At 57.4% G+C, this 12198-nt stretch overlaps 1 protein-coding gene across 1 annotated transcript; it reads left to right on the top strand.

Annotated features, from left to right (window-relative positions):
- The first annotated feature begins 7490 nt into the window (after positions 1-7490).
- Positions 7491-10793, top strand: HOXC12 (homeobox C12). The gene is made up of 2 exons (XM_025882711.2): positions 7491-8120; positions 8889-10793. The coding sequence occupies exons 1-2, from the start codon at positions 7520-7522 to the stop codon at positions 9125-9127; spliced, it is 840 nt and encodes a 279-aa protein (XP_025738496.1). The 5' UTR covers positions 7491-7519; the 3' UTR covers positions 9128-10793.
- Positions 10794-12198: the final 1405 nt, after the last annotated feature.

Genomic DNA, 12198 nt, shown 5'->3' with positions numbered 1-12198 from the left:
CTGCCATTAATTTGTTTCCCCTGTCGCGTCCGTCGAGCCTATCTCCCTATCTGGCAGAGTTAATGAGATCGTTAAGTTGTCAGGTTAAGAGACTTTTAAAAAGCAATATAGCCTAAAACAATGTTATCTCAGATTAAATCTTTACTGCAGCAATTTTTTTTATATATAATATTTTTCCTCTCCTGAGACACAATGACTGGAGGCATTGGGTTGGAAATCAGAGCTCTCCGACCTCCCTTTGCCCGATGGTTGAATTTCTTACAATTTTACTTAAATAAATGTTTCTGGGGGTGAAACACGCATGTGCGTGCACACACACACACACACACACACACACACACACACCATGGAGTCTGAGAAAGAGACAAAGAGCCTGAAGAATTCATCCTCCGTAGAGGCTCTGCTAGTGATGTGCCTGCCAGTTCCGGTCTACTCCATTTCAACTCTGGGTCAGCTATCAAAGAATCACATGCTGGGAAGTGGGGTTCAGGGGGGCATAGGTGAAGCTCCCAGGAATAAGGTTCATTCTTAATTCCATCTTCCCTTGTCTTACCACCTGCCACTTTAACCTTTTCCCAAAACCCTGAGTCTCTCCTAGGATGGAAAGAGTTGAAAGTTAAATGTGTGTGTCAGAAAAAGGAACTGAGCAGACAAGAAGCCTGGGGCTCTCTTGATATGGGCCCCCATCCCTCTTGACTTGCGGGTACATTGGCTTTGTCCCATGAGAGCTGTCAATACAGTGGAAGTTGGAGACTGTAGGGAAAGAGAAGTCTAGAGTTCTCCAAGGGATCTCTCTACTTCTGCACACAAACTCACAGAGAGTCTAATGAGGGAGTCTTCCCACACAGAGGGTCCCTCCCTAAGGGCCCAGAAGGGGGCGACGGAAAAAAGGAGAAAGCTCATGCAGGCTCATTGGGGTTGCACTGGGACACTGAAAACCCAGGCAAAGACAGCAGTCCCTCTGAGTCCCTGGGAGCCCCGGTGTGCCAGGGGTGTTTGGGACCGTCTCTGACACTGGATTAAATATGCCTGAATGGGTTTTGGAGGATTATCATGTCTGGATCAATTTTGGAGATGCCTCTCCCATAAGAGTAAGCAAGCGTGAGAATGGAAACTCCTGTGTGAGACAGGTACTGTGTTGAGTGTGTATTCTGGGGAGGCAAAGATGGGAACGATGCAATATTCTCTTCCTGATTGTGTGGGTCCTTTACCTTTCCTTCCTCCAAGAGCTGGCATTCTCTTTGGGGACTCTGGGACATTACTGTGAAGGTGTGTGTGTGCATGTGCACACCTGTGTGTGTGTGTGTGTGTGTGTGTGTGGAGAGAGAGAGCTTTTGACCAGTGGAGATTTTCCCATGTGTGTGCAAACATATAAGTAGGAATGTTGTCATCACAGGGTGTAGAGCGTGTTTACTTTTCTTCACTCAAATCTGTTAAGGAGCCTTTCTTTCCAAGGCCAATCTCCTAGTGCTGATGCAAGAGTGAGGCTCCACTCTATATGAGGGTGCAGGGGGATAGGAGATGTGTGAAGGGCTGAGAGCAGAGGCTGCCCCTGGAAACAGACAGTCTTTCTCCTCTGGGACTGGGGCTCCTATGATCCTTCTCATAATCCAGTGTCACTCCCCACCCCCCATGCCTCCCCCACCCCACTCCTCAGGCCAGGACTGAGGGACCTGGCTGCGCTGGAGCCTCACAGGACTCTCCATCTAGAGGTCACTCTACCAAGCTGCCAGGGAAGGCTCAGATCCTTTCCTGGGCTTGGGGGGGAAAAAACCTTCCCCACCCACATCTTAGTCCCCAGACCTAGGGCCAGCAGAATGGGCCTTTCAGCCTGTAGTCCCACAGCTAAGAACCCACCTGAGGGAGCAAGGCCAGCAGTTCTCGTGGAGATCCCTCCACGACTGTGTCCAGACCATCTGCTCCTGAGGCTGATCCACAGGCAGCTGCATCAGCAGGCCAGTGTGGGTGTTGAGGCAGGGGCTGTCCCTGGGACATTCTCCATCTCTGGGAGGATTGGAGCTCAGAACCCTGCGGCAGGTCCCCCAAATCAAAAACGAGTTCCCCACCCTAGGATCCACCTGTGCCCCCACTTGGATGATGTCGGAAGCCCACCCCTCAAAAAACTCCAAGTGCTGGTTCAGGCAGATGTGTATCCAGACCTGCGCTGGTGGAAGACTGAGGGGCCCTGGGGAGCGAGGGGCTTCTGGGAGGAGGAGGGGGCCAGAGCCTTTTCGCAACCAACCAGGCTCTTCCTCTTTTAGCCTTGACCGTGACTAGGTCTTTCTGACCTTGACATCACAGGGAGCACAGGAAAGGGGGGCAGGGTGGAAAAGGCCTTGATCTTCTGGTGGCCAGAGAAGGGGAGGGCCGCTCGCCCCCCTTGACGCGCCATCCCCCTTCCCGCCAGAGCCCGCCGCCTCTGTTTACACACAGAGGAGGTGTCGTCTCCAGTCTAGACAGGGGCGCTAATAACGCCCATAAAAGGCGGCCTCTCCAGAGATGTTCTGCAACTCGGCTCCCGCGCGCCTACCGCTGGCCGCTCCCTCCGCCTCCTCCGCCCCGCCCTCCTCGGATACCAAGGCTGGGCCTGCGGCGGCCCTGGGGAGGGGTCAAGCACAAGGTTTCTAGAGGCTGAGAAACCCCGCCCCGCACCCTTCTGAACCTCTTCTGTCTCCAAAGGTAAGTAGACCCCCCGCTCTTCCAGCCCAGCCTCGAGGTTAGCAGCACATCCTCCCACCCCCACCCGCCAGGCCGATGGCCCCCACCTCAGTCCACCCGCGCCCCCTCCCCGCCCTGGGACTGGGGGTTTGGATTTGGGAAGCTGTGGAGGCTGGGCAGAGTAGACCCCAAACAGATCTCAGCCTCTCCCCAGTGCTAGGCCTGGCCACAGGCCATGGTCACAGCGAGCCGCTGGCTGTGGGGCAGAGGGCACTCGGGCAGTCCTCACCCCATACCGAGCTTCGAGGTCGCGGAGACCAGGCCCCGGGCTCCCGGATCCAGCGCAGGCGGCTGCGGGTGTGGCGTTTGATGAGAGTGGGGTTTTTTTCGTTGTTGTTGTTGTTGTTGTTGTTGTTGTTTTTACTCGGTCCCCACACCTTTCCTGACACTCAGTAATTCACTAGGCGGAGGAGATCCTCTGCTGGCGGAGGGGGAAAATGTCAGAGCCGCGAAACTTTTAACTATTAGTGCGCTGAAAGGACAGAGAAAATGGGGAAGAGGGCTCATTTAGGGATGCTCAGGTGAAAGATGGAGAGATGGTCTCTCAGATGTTCCCGCCTGGGACCCTCCCCCTCCACCCCTTCCCATTTCCGGAGTGGCAATCAGGCTGGGGTCTTGTGGAGGGAGGGGGCCCAGAGATGCCGCAGAAGGGTTGGAGGAGGTAAGGACGCTGCTGACCCCAGGCCGCTGGTGTGAGCCTGAAAGCCTGACTGGGCCCCTCACCCCAGGTTCCTCTAACGCACCCCCCCCCACTCCAGGCTGCAGATGCCTAGAAAGCAGCACCTGGAGAAGGGGTCTCCCACCTTTCCTCTTAAATCCTGGACACCCGGAGGGGTGGCTGGGAGCCCGGTGGGCTCCAACCCCTTGAGGAGTTAGTGAAGGAAAGAAAAAGGAGACGGAGCCCCCCTACCTCCACCCCTCAGCCTTGTCTGAACCCAACAAAGAGGCTGTACCAAACCTGAGCTGCCTCAAAAGAACGAAATAGAGAGGTCTGAAGGGTCGGGCGGGGGCCCAGACCTTCTTCATCTGCCGCCCTTTATCTCCCCTCTCCACGTCCGCTCAGTTCCTACTCACATCCCATCCGCGGCCCAGGCCCTGCCTCATTTGCATACGCGGCAGAACCGCTTTCTGCAAACTAGGCAGTGACCTTGAACTGGGCCGCCGAGGCCTCGGGACTGACCGTGGAGAAGGCAGCACCGCGCGGAACAATTCTGACCTCGGGTCCGCGGGGGAACTGGCTTCCGGCGGCTCGCAGCCCCTCCGCGGTGGCCTGAGCCTCCCGCAGCCGCTTTGCCCCTGACACCGGAGCCGGCACGGATGTTATAATTAACTCCTGCCGCCCGGCTCGGCGCGGCGGGGACTCGAGGCCCCGCGCGGAGACCGCGAACTTGCGGGAGGGATGGAGGCACCGACAGAAGGCGCGGGAGAGGCGGCGGGGCAGCCAGCTGGTGGGTGCGCGGGAGCGAGGGCTGCCTCGGGTCTTCAAGGAAAGCCTTGGGCCGCACACTAGCCTTCAGTTTTAATTAACCCCTGAGTTAATGAGCGGGGCATGGTTGAGCCAGGCCAGCTGCAGCAGGAGCCGGCTCAGGAGCCAGCAGGCGGGCCGCCTCTTCCAATCTTGGGGTTTGATGAATGTGCGGGAGAGCCGACGCACAGAGCCCTCAGCAGTTCCAGAGCCTGGGTCTGGCCAATTACAGTTTTGCGTGTGGGCTGCGAAGTGCGGGTGGATAAAACTCGGCTAGCCGCGGCTGCCCAGCGCTTTGGGTTGCGAGTCCCCCCCACCCCCCGCCCCGTCCCCTCCCGTAGGCCCAGCTGGTTCTTCGCAGGCGGCTCCCGCCGTGGCTGGATTTAAACTTGAAGCTTCGCACCCGAGCCTCCCGCCGGCCCCGGGGACCCAGGCTGGGCGCGGCGCTCTGGGGCGCGTTTGTGGGAGCCCGGGTTAAGGAAGGGGCTGAGCGGCGAGAGTGGTAAGGTGTGCCTTAAAGGTGGACAGATCCGCGGTGGTGCACTTAGATTGCCTGGGTCCTCGCCGGGATCCTGAAAAGCCCTAGGCTCACAGTGGGCCTGGGGGAGCAGGACCCTGGGGGTGCGAACGTAGCTGATGGTTCCCGGCCGCTCTCCCTGAGGGGAAATCAGAGTCAGCCGCACGCAACGAAGAGGGGTTAGTGCGTGTGCCACTGTCCACAGAATGGAAACCTGGGGAAAATGCCCTTTTCGGATGGGGCCAAATCGGAGGGGGAGAAACTGCGGGCCCGGAGGAAGGAAGCCCTCACTTCGTTCTCAGTTCCCCCAGCGTTGCATCTGCCGCCCTGTCGCCGCTACTCCTTGTGCTCAGCGGCCTGGCCGGAGGGCAGCGTGCAGGGCTCTGGGCCGCAGGTTTTCGGGCTAAAGAGGGACAGGGAGAGGCTGGGACCTTCCTCCTGGGGTCCCCTTTCTGGGAGACTGGAGTCATCTGGAAGGGTAAAAGAGGATGGGAAGAAGCCTCTGCCCCACGAGGACTAGGGATGACTGCGCAGCTCAGCTCGGCATCCCTCATACCAACAATAGCCGCCGAGCAGAGGCCTGGAGGCCTGGAGACCTTGCTTGCCGGCGCAGTGTCTGATTGAAAAGAGCAACAGTATTCAAGTCACACTGTTTATCTTTAGGACCAAAATAACCCCCAAATAGTTTTTTTTTTTAATTTTAAATTTTCAGTGGTGGTCATTAGTGCATCTGGAAAAGGGGGGCATATATAGGATGCTGGAGATGCTGTGACGTGGAATTTGCAGCTCAGGGATGCTCCTTTCTGCAGCCGCGCAGCCCCTTAATCAATTAGGCACCAAAAGGCCAATCCAGGCGGTCTCCTGCCCGCTGCTCGGCGCCCCGGCTCGCGCCGTTCTGACTGGAGGTGACTGCGCGGGGCTAGCATCTCACGCCTCGGCCTCGGTTCCGGCAAGTGGGCCCGGCGGACGCCGGGCGCGGGGAGGGCTCCTGGGGGCGGGAGGGCCCTGGCCGGGCGGCCCGGCAGCTGGGGCGGGGAAGGGGAAGCGGGCGAGGGGCGGGCGGCGCGCTGCGAGCCCTGAGCTGCGCGGAGCAGGGCGACGCTCGCTCGTGCGGACACATTTCTGTCCGAGGGAGCAGTTCTGGTTTGGGATATGAAATCGCCCGGCGAGCTGTGGAATTCCAAGAATCTGCGTTTCTCTCTGCCGCGTCCTGCAGAGAAGAGAGAGAAAAAGGGAGATGAGAATCTTCGGCTTCGGGCTGCTTTTGTAGCTTCGGCTCATTCTCAGATACTTAACTTTTCACCTACATGGGTTTCTTTCTGGCATATTCTCGAGGAGACTCTCGGTTTCTCCAGATTTCTCTAGATCGCCTGGTGGTTTCTGCATTTAGATGTTTGCTGAACTATCTATTTTACCTTATATGACTCAAAGCCGTGCATTGCATAGGAGCCTGAGACAATCAAATAGAAATCCGAGTATTTTGTCTACTAGACACCAATAGAATACACCCAGTTTTGAGGGCTTTGTTTTGGTTTTCACTTTGATCCGCTCATCTGTGTTCTGTGGACTTGGTTGAGATTGGATTGTGGTTTCCAGATGTCGATTAATCTCATTAATGGCCAGCATTAGGTTCTCAGCCTTCCCCGGAAGGAGCTGCTGAGGTTAGCACCATAAATATAATTTTAAACCCCAACAAGATAATTCTCCAGAGTCCTTTCCCTTACTCCCAGAACACCTACTGGCATTGGCACTGCTATCTGATGGTCCCAGCAGCACGCTGGGCTGGTTCTTGGGTGTGGGGGGTCTCTTCCGCAGCGGGAGTCGCGAGGATCTCAGGCCAGCCAAGCCTGCTGGGGTCCCAGAGCCTCTTGCTGCAAAGACTCTGGAAGACCCCCAGAAGCCCATCTGTCCCACAGAAGTCACAGGCAAGAGTAGTTCAGGCCCCCAGATTTTCAAGAGCAGGTAGTCAGGTCCATATAGAACTGGGCACCTCCTTTTTTCCCCGCTTCTTCTGCCTCCTTTCTGTATCTCCCTCTAACAATGAGTGGGAGTGTGAGGCTGGGGTGGCTCCCAGCTCCGGGGGAGGGGGGGTGGATGCCCAACACTAACAATTTTCCCATAGTCCTTCCTAGAGGAGAGGACCCCAAGTGTCTCCCAAAATTCCTGAGGAGAAAGAGCTGAGGAAGAGGAGCACAGCAGCGGCAGGGCTGGGAAAGACAGTGGCAGGGAAACCTGTCCTTACCTCCGCTTCGCCTCTACTGTAAATAAACCCCGAGCCAAAGGGCTCATCCCTCTCCTTAAACAGCCAGTAAACTTTATATGACACAATATCTAATAGTAATTTATTGGGGAGATATTGTAAATTCCAACGGTTTTAGTTAATAAAGGAGCTAATTAAAGAGGGACAGGCTGTGCTTGGCCAACTGTTGGCGAGAAGATAATACATTTGGGGGAGGTGCATGGTGCAGAAGTGCATACGTGTGGGTATTTTTGGTGTGGCTTTTTCCTTCTTGCCCCGTGTCGGGCGATTGCCTTGCTCTCTGCGTTAGGTTTTATATGATATTTTAAAAAACCAGAATCCAGCGAATAAATCTGCCCCCGCGTTTTGTCCCCCCGCACACACACCCCGAGTGGGGAAGGGGGAAGTTGGAGTTGGTGCGGGGTGGCGGGGCGGGGGGGGGGGAGTTCGCTGTCCCCACCCATCCCCCTGGCGGCGGCGCCCACGTGAGCTGGATGGCCAATGGGTGGCTGGCGCAGGTTTAACTATGTTTAATGTCAGATAGCAATAAAGTAGAAGCTGCCGGTCGGGCCCCGCGGAAATGGGCGAGCATAATCTCCTGAATCCCGGGTTTGTGGGGCCGCTGGTGAACATCCACACGGGAGACACGTTCTACTTCCCCAACTTCCGCGCGTCCGGGGCGCAGCTGCCGGGGCTGCCTTCGCTGTCCTACCCGCGCCGCGACAACGTGTGCTCGCTGCCCTGGCCGTCGGCGGAGCCCTGCAATGGCTACCCGCAGCCCTATCTCGGCAGCCCGGTGTCGCTCAACCCGCCCTTCGGCCGCACGTGCGAGCTGGCGCGAGTGGAGGACAGCAAGGGTTACTACCGCGAGCCGTGCGCCGAGGGCGGCGGGGGCCTGAAGCGTGAGGAGCGCGGGCGCGAGCCGGGCCCGGGAGTCGCGCCGGGGGCAGCGCTGCTGCCGCTGGAGCCGTCGGGGCCGCCCGCGCTCAGTTTCAAGTACGACTACGCGGCAGGCGGCGGCGACGGTGGCGCGGGACCCCCGCACGACCCGCCCTCGTGCCAGTCACTGGAATCCGACTCCAGTTCGTCCCTGCTCAACGAGGGCAACAAGGGCGCCGGCGCGGGCGACCCGGGCAGCTTGGTATCGCCTTTAAACCCCGGCGGCGGGCTCTCGGCCAGCGGTAAGGACCCCGGCCCGCTCGTGCGGCGTGCGCAGGACTGAACAGCTCACCGGGGCGGGCAGTGTAGGACTGAGCTAGGGCCGCCTGCGGTGACAGAATGTGTGGTGAGGAAGCGCTTCTTTCAAAAAGAAGTACGGGGTGGGGGGGGGGCGCCTATAAACATGTAAATATCCCCATAAAAGAACTGCAGAGAGTCCCATTAGCCGACCTGCGGCTGGAGGGCGCAGGGAGCTCCGGAGAAGGGGATTCTGACAGACATTTCCCCAGGCCTGGGGGTGGGCGGTGGGGACCGAGAGCTTGGTCCCCGCTCTCTATGGCCTCTCCCTCCGCCTTCGCACAGGCTCCTACCTACATTTTTCCTCTTAAGAAACGCCACTGGACCCGGTTTACTCTGGCCACTCGCTCCTGTCTGTTTTAGCTGATCAGGGACCCCATCCTGGAGGATGTGAAAGGAAGGGGCCAGGATATCCGGGAGAAGAAGAGGTTTGCGGAGAAGTGAGGGGATCGGAACACAGAAGGGTCAGAGATAGTACAGCGGGAGGTAGGGTTGAGGAGGCAAGGAGGAGTGAAAGGGGAAAAAGAGAATGATGAAGCTGGGGTAGTTGGTGGGGATGAGGGTCTGCGTAGAAGAGAGGCGATGAGACAGGAGAGCAAGGGCCTGGGATTGGGCAAGTAGACCAAGGTGAAAAGGGCTGGGGAAGGACCAAGGGTACTGGGCTTGTCACCTCTTGGTCCTCTGGCCAACGCTGCCGGTTCGTCTCCACCCAGGCGCGCCCTGGTACCCGATCCACAGCCGCTCCCGGAAGAAGCGCAAGCCCTATTCGAAGTTGCAGCTGGCGGAGCTGGAGGGGGAGTTTCTGGTGAACGAGTTCATCACGCGGCAGCGTCGGAGGGAACTCTCAGACCGCTTGAATCTTAGTGACCAGCAGGTCAAGATCTGGTTTCAGAACCGGAGAATGAAAAAGAAAAGACTTCTGTTGAGGGAGCAAGCTCTCTCCTTCTTTTAGGGGGCAAGACACGGGCACCGGCACCGGACTGAGCCTGTCTCTGGCAGAGAGTAAGAGGGGGCGCTGCCTGGGACACAGTCCCCGCTTAGAACGCCAGGCATCTCTGGCAGGCGCTCCCTGGACATCCTCTTGTCTGTTTTGTTTGTGGTTCTCTCCCACACCCCCCCCCCAACAGGCTCTGCCAGGTCCCAGAGAGAAGGGAAGAACCCAGCCAGGGAGGGAGGTGCTGCAGGCAAGGGATAGGGACAGGGAAGGCTGAGGTGCTGGGGAGGAGCTGGTTTGCAGTGGGACTGGGGCATTTGGCCTCGGGCTGAGGATCTGGAGGAAAGGTAACCCAGGCGTTCCCCCCACCACCACTTTCCTTCCATGGTCTTAAGTCAGTCAGCCTGCTGTAGGCAAAAGTGGGGACAATGGAACCAAGGCTCCCCAAACTCCCAGTAGTTGGGATTAGGAGAGGAGGGAGCAAGAGTGGAGGATCGGTGGAGAGATTGGAAAGGGTTAGGGTAGCTCTGGAAGGGCAGGAGGAAGTGTGGGAACCTAAGAGGAAGTGCAGTTTGGGAGAACAGAGTGATCAGTAATGCTCAAGTCCACTGGGGTCTGGTCCTCTAGGCCTGGACACCGAGCGGACGGAGGTACAGGCGTTTGGCGGACCTGAGTGCGGACAGGGCGATCATCAGCCTTATGTCCCCTCTAGGGCAGCCTGCCCGAAAAGTCTCCTGGTCCCCTTTCCCGAAGGCCCTGTCCGCCCATTCGCTCACAGGTGTGTTGCCATCCACTCTTACCGCAGCGGCTGCGGACCGGAAGCCGCAAGCACGGGACTGCGAGCTGAGCGGATGCAGCTCAGGTTTAGTAGCCACCCCAGGGACCCCCCACCTGGCCCTCCAGGAAGCCCAAGAGGCTGTGAAAGAGGCTGTGAAGCCGAGTATTGATTGACCGGGAGAGTTTCTGGCAGCCGCGGCTACCGCTGCTGATTCTCCCTACCCCGCTGGCGTTCACGGTCACGGCCGGCCACAGGCTGGACCGGCATAATTTACGAGGCAGGAGGAGAATCTGCCCCTAAAGGGGCTACCGGCCGCGGAGGCCCCTGCTCAGCCCGGGTTTCCCAGGCTGGTGACAATGAAGGAGGGGGGCGCTGCTGCCCCCCACACAACCCCTTTCTCTCTTTTACCCACCCCACTCCAAACGCCCCCTAACGTGGCCCTTTGTCTCAGGATCTGCTGCCTCCGCCTCCCCATGGCCGGCGAGCCGCCGAGTACAAGGACCAGAGCAGAAGGAGGGGCACATCCCCAGAACCGCTTGGAAGCCAGAGTGGCTTCTTCAGCCCAGGGCCTTTCATTCATAGCCCCCTTCAGGCCCCAGCCCCAGCCCAATAGATCTAGGCTGGCTTAGGAGAGAGGCAGTGAAGAAGCCCCACCACACTTTCCTGCACTCCGTTTTTATCCCTCTTGGTGAGAGTCCCTCGACCTCCCCATCTGCTGACCCACCCTTGCCAGGAGTAAGAAGGTGAGAAGAGGGGCCTGATGGGAGTTAAGCCCAGCACGCACAGTGTGAACTGGTCTGCTAACTTGGTGTTCTTCCTGCCTGGGAAGAGTCTCCCCTAACCCACCCTCGAATGGCAATCCACAGAGCCTACCACTCTCCCACCAGCACACAGCTTCAAGTCCCTGTTACAGGATTGTGCAGAGGCATGGGCAAACAGAGGCACAGCGGAGCCCAGCACCCCCACTGGGCCTATGCCACTTTCCTGACTGTACTTGTAAGCAGTCAGCCTCATGTCCCCAAATACAGCCCTGCAGAGTGGCCGTACAATCACTTGCCCTCATCCTCCACTAGGCACCTGACACACTTCACCACTGATATAAACTTGTTTCACCTACATACAAGTTTGCAGAAATCAGCACCATTCCAGCTGTGGGCACAATCCCTTCTGGGCTGGCCCTGGGTATGAGGCGCTCTCCCCTTTGCCTGGTCACTCATGGACCCCTTCACGCAGCCCCTCCTGTGACCTTGTGGGCTCTGGGGTGCTGGATTCAAGCTTCACCACTCCAGCCTGACTCCCACAGCCTAGTAGAGAAAAGAGACCAGAACACTCCAAAAGGGGTGGTGGTACAAAGATATGCAATATTCTCTTCCTGTCGCTTTAAACTTGACTTCTGTGAGCTTCTCTGTCAATCTGTGTCCTGTTCTCTTGTGTCCGTTGCTAGTACCTAGTGTAGTCTCTGTGGGTAGATGCCCTTCCCAGCTCTCTGTAGTGTGCCCTCCTATTCAAACGTCTGTCTGTAGCACGTTTTCCCTTCATATAGTCCTTGTACAGAGTTGCTTCATCATATTAATAATAATAATTAAAAAATGACTGAACGATGATGTGTTTTTTTGAGAAAGAATTTTAAACTGAGTCCCCACACATGGCCTCCTCCGCCCAGAAAGAACGGGATCCCCATTCCTAGCAGCTCCCCCTCTTGATTGTCTCCAGCTCAGGTGAATAATAAAAATAATAAATATAATGATAAAGGAAGAACGGTGCAGGGGCAACAAAAATATACGAGCAACCAAGATCTGTTGATGAGCTGCCAGCTCTAGTCCCAAGCAATTACTAGCAGAGAGAAAATTGGGGGGATAGAAGATTGGGGGAGGAGAGGGATATCTGAGGAGTCATGGGGTCATAAAAATAATGTAGACAGCCCAGAGGAGGCTGAAGCCACCTTCAGGGCCAGAAAGAGGAAGTCTGAGCTGCAGGATCTCCAAGAAGTGAAACCACAGGAGGGCCTCAAGCAGGTTGGAGCAGGGATAGCAAGAGTGTCCTGGGATATGGGGCAGGGGCTGGTGGAACCACACTTTAACCCCAGTGTCTAACCCCATGGCTTCACTCTGAGAGCACATTTCGTGCCCTGCAAAATGACTAGGTAGGGGACTAAAGACCCCTTGGAGCTGGTGAAATAGGCTTCATCTCTCTCAGCCAACAACCCTCTCTGAGCCTTGCCAGAGAGAAGCCCAGGCGGAAGCCAGAGTCTGGCAGAGCCCATGGGCCCCCTGCACTTCCACTTCACCCCTTCCTTCTGGGTGGGACATCC

Source organism: Callorhinus ursinus, unplaced genomic scaffold, assembly GCF_003265705.2.
Source record: "Callorhinus ursinus isolate GAN/ISIS: 27379988/994484 unplaced genomic scaffold, GSC_fseal_2.0 scaffold44, whole genome shotgun sequence".
NCBI lineage: Eukaryota > Metazoa > Chordata > Mammalia > Carnivora > Otariidae > Callorhinus > Callorhinus ursinus.
The sequence above is the reverse complement of the archived record's forward strand: the minus strand, read 5'-3'. Positions and strand labels throughout refer to the sequence as shown.